The sequence below is a fragment of the Chaetura pelagica genome, unplaced genomic scaffold (assembly GCF_000747805.2).
Source record: "Chaetura pelagica isolate M959 unplaced genomic scaffold, ChaPel_1.0 scaffold2353, whole genome shotgun sequence".
In the NCBI taxonomy this organism is placed as follows: domain Eukaryota; kingdom Metazoa; phylum Chordata; class Aves; order Apodiformes; family Apodidae; genus Chaetura; species Chaetura pelagica.
Window position 1 is genome coordinate 1 of NW_009952662.1, and position 8,821 is coordinate 8,821.

The 8,821-nt window shown below is 62.3% G+C and overlaps 1 protein-coding gene across 1 annotated transcript in view; it reads left to right on the plus strand.

Annotated features, from left to right (window-relative positions):
• Window positions 1-214: 214 nt before the first annotated feature.
• LOC104385319 (nuclear mitotic apparatus protein 1-like) overlaps window positions 215-8,821 on the plus strand; it is a gene marked incomplete at its 3' end in the record, with an annotated part of 14,019 nt that continues 5,412 nt past the window's right edge. Inside the window, 14 exon segments of the mRNA XM_009993757.1 lie at window positions 215-256; window positions 872-960; window positions 1,954-2,033; window positions 2,653-2,735; window positions 3,522-3,602; window positions 3,713-3,797; window positions 4,350-4,482; window positions 4,898-5,055; window positions 5,960-6,077; window positions 6,391-6,508; window positions 6,790-6,930; window positions 7,547-7,669; window positions 7,971-8,001; window positions 8,004-8,818. Of these exon segments, the coding sequence (XP_009992059.1) occupies window positions 215-256; window positions 872-960; window positions 1,954-2,033; window positions 2,653-2,735; window positions 3,522-3,602; window positions 3,713-3,797; window positions 4,350-4,482; window positions 4,898-5,055; window positions 5,960-6,077; window positions 6,391-6,508; window positions 6,790-6,930; window positions 7,547-7,669; window positions 7,971-8,001; window positions 8,004-8,818 (2,097 nt within the window).

Below are 8,821 nucleotides of genomic sequence, written 5' to 3' on the forward strand. Positions count from 1 at the left end.
GCTGGGGGGTAAATCCTGGGAGGACGAATCCCAGGGAGGCTGGTAAATCCCAGGGGGCTGCAGGAGGGGTTTGCTGCTCCCCTCAGAGGGTCGATCCTCCTTCCCTGGCCATCCAACCCTTGATGAGTGTAATTAGCACCTTGGGCTCTAATGACTCTGTTTGTTCCTTTGCTCTCTCCCCAGGCCCGGGCAGTGACCTGGCAGCCTGGCCAAGATGCCCCTGCACAGCACCAGAGCTGCAGCTCTCCTGGCTTGGGTAAAGCTTCCTTCTCCTCTGCTGGAGCTGGGATGTGGGTCCTGGGTCCTCCTGGATCCTCCTGGATCCTCCTGGATCCCCCAGGACACGATGCTGGAGCTGGTCAGAGCTGGGAGGCTGTGACTGGGGCAGCTCAGTCCCTGCTGGTCCCAGTTTCTGGAGCAGAAGCTCAGCTCAGCATTCCTGGGGGAGAACCAGAAATGCTGGAATGGCTTGGGCCAGCTGTGGAGAACTTCCCTGGGGATCAGAGCTGAGCCTGGATGGAGCAGGGAATCTGGGATTAGAGCAGCAGGGGCTGTTTGGTTTGGCTCAGCCTGATCCATGTGGGAAGGCAGAGCTTGGATCCCCAGGGATGGTGGGTCTGGAAGGGCCAGCTCTGCTCCCACACCCGGGCAGGTGTCCCTGTCCCTCCAGGGAGCAGATCCCAGGATTTTTGGGAAGGATGTGCCTAGTTTAGGGACCCCTCTCATCCCTGGGGCCCTGCTCCAGTCTCCCAGTTGGTGACTGGGACGTACTGGAGTTGCTCCTCCTGGTAAAGACCCTCCTGGGGGTGGTTCCCAGGCAGCCCTGGGGCCGTGACCTGGAGCTGCCCTCGGGCCCTCTCCCTGTTTCCAGGTGAACAGCACCAAGGTCTGTGCCCAGCCCCTCGATGACCTGTCCCAGCTCCAGGACTGTCACCTCTTCATCAGGATCATCAATAAGATGTGAGTTGGGGGGGGGACACACACGTGGACCCTCCTCCAGCTGCTGGGGGAGGGGTTGGGATAATTCCTCCCTCTGCCAGAGCTGCTCCCGGGTCTCCAGCTCCTCCATCCCTGGGCTGGTGCCTCCACCCTGTGGCTCCTCCTCTCCTGAACCCCCTGCCTGTGGCCCCAGGAGCCTTCCAGGCCTCTCCCCTGGGAGTTCTCCCTCGGGAGATGCTGTTCCCGTGGCTCAGGCTCCAGGAGAAACCTCAGGAGGGACTTTGGTCGGAGCGTTTGTCGCGACATCCGGGCTCGTTCCTGGTGCCGGAGCGGAGCTGAACATGGCATTGGGGGGTGGTTCCCAGGGCTTTATTCCCAAAAGTGGGGTGAGGAAACAACCTGGGAAGTTTTCCAGAGCTGTAGCCTCAGGATTCTGAGTCTGTGAAAGACTTGTCAGCTCCCACCCCACGGAGCATTTCCCAGGGATACCGGGGCCCTTCCCAGCGCGGGGCGGGACGGGACGGAGCTCGTGGCTCCATCCCGAGGTGGCCGGGCAGGAATTCCTCACTCAGCAAAGGCAATTAAAGCCTGGAAGCCTTAATGAGCACGGGAGCTGGAGTGTGGTTAACGAGCCAGGGAGGCGAGCTGGGAAGGTGGGAGGAGGTTGGAGGAGGCTGGATTCAAACCCTTCCAGCGGGAGCTCCGGGCTATAATTAACCTCTGGCAGGAGCCAGGGAGCAGCTGGGCAGGGAGGAAGGAGCCACCTGCACCCGGGATATATTTAGTTGGAGCTGGATAATCTCCCATGCTGGGATTAGCTGGGAGAGCTGGTGGGGAAAATCCGTGGGGATGAGGGAATCCTCGGGAATAACCGGGGCCTGCTCCCCTGCACGGTGGGTGGCAGCCCCCCCTGGGCAAGGGAAACGAGACAAACGCCCTAAAAACAACCCCCTCCCACCCCCAGTTGGTTTAATCCCTTGGGAAAAGCTTGACCTGATCCCTGTGCTCTTGCAGCCACAGGAGTGAGGAGGGGGAGGCTGTGCTGGAGCAGCCGCTGCCGGAGAGGATCCGCTTCATCCATGGCTTCCTGCAGAGTAAGAGCCCCCCCCCTGGTGCCCCCACCCCTGTGAGGGGCTGGTCTGGGGGCTTCCCCCTCCCCTGAGCAGCTTCCCAAGGTGTCCTGACCAGGCGCCAGTGAATGGGAAGGAAAATTTCCCAATGGAAGTGCCTGCGGGAGCCCAGGCTTGGTGCAAAGGGGGGGAGGAGCAGGGTGGGGGTGACCCTGCTTTGGGGTCTGGCCTCCAGCTGCTCAGATCCCACTGGGAAACCTCTATCCAAGCAGAAATGTCCCTGGGAGGGGAAATGGGAAGGGTCTGCCACTTGGTTTTGGTCTCTCTTGGAAAGGGAAGCTCTGTGTTCCACCTCCCCCTCCTCCCCCATCCCACCCTCCACAGGTGGGACTCAGCTTGTCCTGGTGCTGGAGGAGCTAAAGGTGTGAACAGATCCCTAGGGCAAGGTGGGGAAGCTGGGAATGGGGGTTAAATTTCCAGGGAAGAGGGGAAAAATGCCCATGGGAGTGACCAGGCTGAGGGCTCAGCTCCATATTCCAGCCCACCCTGTGCCCCCTCTCCGTGGGAACACATCAAGGTCCCTGTGACCTTGGGGTGGGCAGTGTGTGTGGGGCTCCCATGTCAATCCTGCCTCCCATTCCAGAGCACTGGAAGCACAAATCAGCTGCAGAAAACCTGGTCTCAGCACAGCAGCTGCTGGAGGGGGAGGAGCTGGAGCTGGCCAAGGTAATCGGGGCAATCCCAGCACAACTCCTGGGGGATGGATGGGGAGAAGCCCTAAAGAGAAGGACTTGGGTTGTTGGGTGGTGAGAAGCTCAAGGTGACCCATCAAAGGCACCCGTGTCCTGGGCTGTGTCACCAGCAGCGTGAGCAGCAGGGCCAGGGAGGGGATTGTCCCCTCTGCTCTGCTCTGCTGAGACCCCCCTGCAGGGCTGGGAACAGCTCTGGGGTCCCCAGCACAGGAAGGACACGGAGCTGTTGGAGAGAGGCCAGAGGAGGCCCTGGAGATGCTGGGAGGGCTGGAGCAGCTCTGGAGCCAGGCTGGGAGAGTTGGGGTGTTGAGCCTGGAGAAGAGAAGGCTCCAGGGAGAGCTGAGAGCAGCTTCCAGTGCCTGAAGGGGCTCCAGGAAAGCTGGGGAGGGGCTTGGGACAAGGGCAGGGAGGGATGGGAGCAGGGGGAAGGGTTTCCAGCTGGCAGAGGGAGCTGGAGCTGAGATGGGAGGGAGAAATTCTGGGCTGTGAGGGTGGGGAGAGCCTGGCCCAGGTTGCCCAGGGAAGCTGTGGCTGCCCCATCCCTGGGGGTGTTGAAGGGCAGGTTGGATGGGGCTTGGAGCAGCCTGGGCTGCTGGGAGGTGTCCCTGCCCATGCAGGGGTGGGGCTAAATGATCCTTAAGGTCCCTTCCCACCCAAACCAGTCTGGGAGTCCATGAGCAGGGTGACCACAGGGCAGACTGTTCCTGGCTGTCACCATGTGCCATCCTGGGGTGGGTGACCCTGTCCCACCCCGTTCCAGGTTGCTGTATTGCTCCTCTATCACACCTCCATGAGCTGCAGGAGCCCCGGGGACTGGAACGAGTTCGATTACCAGACCCAGGTAACCCCTGGGGGTGCTGAGCTGCCTTTTGGGGGGTGCTCTGAGACCCACCATCACATTCGGGTCCCCAAAAGACAGAGCAGGTGCAAGAAAAGGCTTCTCCAACACAGGTCGAGCTGGCGTCGATCCTCAAGTTTGTCCTGGATAACGAGGAGAGCCTGGATGAGAACCTGGAGCTGTTCCTGCAGAGGAGGGGTGAGCTCCAGGCCCTGCTCCTGGCTGCTGCTGTTCCCTGGTCAGACTGGTTTTGGTTGGTGTCCTGGTGTCCAGCTGCCACTGTGGAATGGGACAGAAATGTCCCACATCCCTGTGGAGAGCAGCAGTGTGGGACCATTCCCACCCCATGAACACGGATGATCCTTTTCAAGTGCATTAAAAATCGGGGTATTTTCCCCTGTTTGTGCTGCCAAGCTCTAGAAGCAGCCACACCATCCACATCCCCTCGGACACCCGGGGGTTTATCCCTATGGAATCACTCCCCTGGGAGCTTTTTAAGAGCTGAGCTGCCTGGAAGCTGCCAGGCTCCCAGGGGGGTGCCCACAGCTTCCCTGGGGGAGCAGCTCCCTGCAGCCAGCAGGGCAGATTTAAGGCAGGTTTATGTTTTTCTTGGCTGAGCTGATCCGTTCTGGATGGAATTTCTGGTTCCCGTGAAGGGATTTCAGCTGCTTTTCAACCCTTTTCTGGGTATGAAAAGAGGTGGGGCTGAAAAAAATCACGACCTGCTTCTTTCTCCCTTGTGACTTCCAGCTCCGCCTTCCTCGGGCAGCAGCTCCGAGGAACATTCCCCGCTGCTCCCCCTGCAGCCCAGGCGGGAGGTGCGTTTCCTGGAGCTGCAGAGAATCGCCTCCTCCTCCTCCTCCTCCTTCTCCGGAGCCAACAAGTAGGTCCCCAGCCCGGGAAGGGAGTGAGGGGATGGGGGAACAGACCGGGTGGCTCCCGGGAGCTGGAGCCAGGCTGTGTGTTGACCCCCCACCCCAGATCTCCCCTTCCCACCCTGGTCCTGTGCTGCCCCAAGGGCTGGGCTGGCAGGGCTGAGCCTGGGCTGTAAGCAGCTCCTTGGAGCCCAGCTCATCTCAGCCTTCATGAGCACAGACACTGCCCAGAGCACCTCGTGGGTCCCTGCTGCCCTGGGGTGGCTCTGGGAGGGGGATGGGGGTGGGTCTGGATGGGGGTGCCAGGCCCTGGGAGGCTGCTGGGGGTGCCAGGAAGAAGAGGAGAACGTGACCAGGTGTCAGAATTATCGCTGTGGGGTGAGGAGACCTGGCTGGGGGGAGCAGGGGTGTCCCCTCCTGCAGCTTGTTTGCTGGGCCCCCCTCCTCCCCCATGGGGGATGTCATGCAGACCCCCCAGTTCCAGCTCCGGCGCCTGAAGAAGCAACTGGCAGTGGAGAGGGAGAACAGGGATGAGCTGGAGGTGGAGCTGGCTGAGAACCGCAAGCTGGTCTCTGAGAAAGGTGGGTCAGCAGGGGGACATGGGGAGGGGGACAAGGGCTGAGACCTTGGCCATTTTCTGTGGCTTCATTACAGACAGGCTGGATCCACGGGTTGAGGGTCTGAGCCAGAGAGTGCCCAGGTGGAGGCCACCAGCATCCTGGCTGGTGTCACCCCAGGGTGGGCAGCAGGGGCAGGGCAGGGATGGTGCCCCTGTGCTGGGCACTGGGGAGGGGGCCCCTGGAGTCCTGGGGGCAGGGCTGGGCCCCTCAGGACAAGAAGGACATGGAGGGGCTGGAGCGTGTCCAGGGAAGGGCCCTGGAGCTGGGGAAGGGGCTGGAGCAGGAGGAGAAGGGGCTGGAGAACTTGTGAGGAGCAGCTGAGGGAGCTGGGGGTGTCCAGCCTGGAGAAGAGAAGGCTCCAGGGAGAGCTGAGAGCAGCTTCCAGGGCCTGAAGGGGCTCCAGGAAAGCTGGGGAGGGGCTTGGGACAAGGGCAGGGAGGGATGGGAGCAGGGGGAAGGGTTTCCGGTGTTGAAGGGCAGGTTGGATGGGGCTTGGAGCAGCCTGGGCTGCTGGGAGGTGTCCCTGCCCATGCAGGGGTGGCACTGGGTGGTGCTTAATGTCTCTTCCAACCCAATCCAGTCTGGGATTTCATGATTCCATGGCCTGAAACCTTCTCCACACTGGGGGTTTCCCCAGGCACACGTGGAGACACCAGGTTCCTTCTTCCCTCTCCTGTTCCCTCCACTATCCTGGGCAACAACAGCCATGAGTGGAGCAGATCAGCAGCTCCAGCAGCCTGGCTCTCCCCTGCCCTGCTTCCCATGGTTCCTGTGCAGCAGGAGAAGGGCAGGTGTCCTCCATGGGACTCTTGGGGGGGCGTTCAGGGCCACCAGCAGGTGGTCACCCTCTCCCTGCCCCCCCCAGAGGCTCAGATCACCATGATGCAGCAGCGCATCGACCGCCTGGTTCTGCTCCACGAGAAGCAAACAGCAGAGCAGCTGGAGCCCAAGGAACTGGAGGAGCTGCGGGAGAAGAACGAGAGGTAATCCTGTGGGAATGCCCAGCCCTGGGGCTGCTGGGGAAGCAAAGTTCTGGGCCTCCTTCGGGGGGGTTTTCCTTCCTTTTTACACTCTGGAAGGGGGAGGCTGGAGCCCTGTCCCGGCATCGGAGCCCTTGGCCTCAAAGCAGAATCTCCTCTTTGCAACCTGTCAGGTCTGAGTTTTGGGTTGAATTTCTGGGAGTTTCTCACCCCAGCATGGAAATCCCTCCCTTTCCTTAGTTCCCTTCGGGAATATCCTGCAGCTTCTCCTGCCTTGGGCTCCTGGTCCCTGCCTTAACCCCCTCCTCTCCCGCAGCCTGATGGTGCGTCTGCACGAGGCCCTCAGGCAGTGCCAGGACCTGAAGACTGAAAAAGGCCAAATGGACCGAAAAATCAACCAGCTCTCCGAGGAGAACGGGGACCTTTCCTTCAAGGTACCCCAGGTCCTCTCCTTGTCCTCACAGCTCTGTGATGGGACACAGGGTTTGGGGGCCACGGGCTGCTCGTGGCTCAGTGACGTTCACCCAGCGACCGAGCTGGTCGTGGGGCTCCAGATCCTGGTCCAAGGGGAATTGTAATGGGGGTGGGGAGGAATGGGGGCTGGGTGGGGTTGCCAGGAGCTGGGATGCTGTGGCGCTTGGGAGAAGGGAACTGAGGGGAGCTCTGGGGTCTCTCTAACCCCTCCTTTGGGATGGGGGTTTTTCCCTCTCGGCAGCTGCGGGAGATCGCCAGCCACCTGGTGCAGCTGCAGGAAGCCCTGAACGAGCTCTCCGAGGAGCACAACTCTGCCCTGGCCCAGGCCCAGGAGAAGCAGGGGCAGCTGGAGAGTGAGCTGAGCACGGCCCTGCAGGAGAAGGTGAGGGATCACCTCCTGGAGCCAGCTCGTGCCCTGGGGGCATCCAGCTCATCCCTATCAGCAGGGAGAGGCTGATTGAAGGAGCCTTTCCCTGCTCCTGGGAAAGGATCCCCGTGGTGGGCCAGGCTGCTGTCCTGGAGCCAGGGGAGAAGGTTGGGATGGGAGCTCAGTGCCCAGGAAAAGCTGAGGGGAGGAGGTTGGGATGGGAGCTCAGTGTCCAGGAAAGGCTGAGGGGAGGAGGTTGGGATGGGAGCTCAGTGCCCAGGAAAGGCTGAGGGGAGGAGGTTGGGATGGGAGCTCAGTGCCCAGGAAAGGCTGAGGGGAGAAGGTTGGGATGGGAGCTCAGTGTCCAGGAAAGGCTGAGGGGAGGAGGTTGGGATGGGAGCTCAGTGCCCAGGAAAGGCTGAGGGGAGGAGGTTGGGATGGGAGCTCAGTGCCCAGGAAAGGCTGAGGGGAGAAGGTTGGGATGGGAGCTCAGTGTCCAGGAAAGGCTGAGGGGAGGAGGTTGGGATGGGAGCTCAGTGCCCAGGAAAGGCTGAGGGGAGGAGGTTGGGATGGGAGCTCAGTGTCCAGGACAGGCCTTGTGCTGTGCTCAGTCCCACATCTCTGTTCCCAGAAATGCTCGGAAGAGAAGATTGAGATTCTCCAAGGGAAGGTTTCCCTGCTGGAGGACCAGCTGGCCAGGCTGGGGGATGGCAGTGCCCAGGAGAAGGGAGAAGTCCTGGGGGATGTCCTGAAGGTACGGCCGGGGCTGCAGAGAAGCAGGGAGCTCCGGGCTGGAAAACTCCTGGATGGGCAGAGCCATGTGGGGCAGAGCTGGCTGCTCCCCACTGCTGGGTGGGGGTTGTGGGGCTGAGCACTCCCATGGGCTGGGTTTGGGAATGCTGCTCCCAGAGCGTGGGGCTGCCTGTGGGGGGATGGCAGCACGAGGCCAGGGGGAACGTGGGGTGCTGGGGGGCAGCACGTGGGTCTGGGTGAAGGTTGAAAGACCTGGGGGGGGGGATTGGTTTTCCCCCTTTTTCCCCTCTTCCCTCTGGCAGCTGGAGGAGCTGAAGCAGGAGGTGTCCAGCCTGGCGGGGCTGAGCTCCAGGCCACCATCCAGCAGCTGGAGGAGGAGAAGAGGCAGCGGGAAGAGGCTCTGCAATCCCAGCACCAGCGCTTCCAGGAGGAGAAGCAGCAGCTGGGCAGCCTGGTCTCCAGCCTCCAGAGCTCCCTCGCCGAGAGCCAGCAGGTCAGGGAGCAGCTGGAGCAGGATCTGCGAGCCCGGGAGGCCAGAGAGGCCCAGGGAGCTGAAGGGGAGGCCGGGAAGTTGGTGGCCCTGGAAGCCCAGCACGAGAAGATCTGCCAGGAGAGAGATTCTGCTCTGCAGCAGCTCCAGCACCTGCGAGAGGCCAACGTGGCTCTGAGCGGGCAGCTGCAGGCCCTGGCACAGGCCCGGGATGCCAGCCAGGCCGCCTCAGCAGAGGAAAAGGCTGAGCTGAGCCGCAAGATTGGAGAGTTGGAAGCCAAAATCCTGGAGCTGGGCTCCCAGGGAGCGGTGGAGGGGCTGAGGGCCCAGCTGCGGGAGCTGGAGGGCAGGCTGAGGGACAGTCAGCAGAAGGGAGCCGAGAGGGAGAAGCTGGCCCGGGAGAACACGCGGCTGCAGGAGAGGCTGCTCTTCCTGGAGGAATCCCTGCGGAACACCGAGGGCATCCTGGAGGATGAGAAGAGACGGGCGGCCGAGAGCCTGGAGGGCAGCCTGGCCAGGATCGCTGAGCTGGAGGCCGAGAGGCAGCAGGGCCGGGACCAGGCGCCGGGAGAGGCCCCGGGAGAGGGCGGAGAGCGCGGGAGGCTGGAGGAGGAGCTGCGGGAGCTGCGCCGGGAGCACGGGCAGACCTGCCAGCGGCTGGCG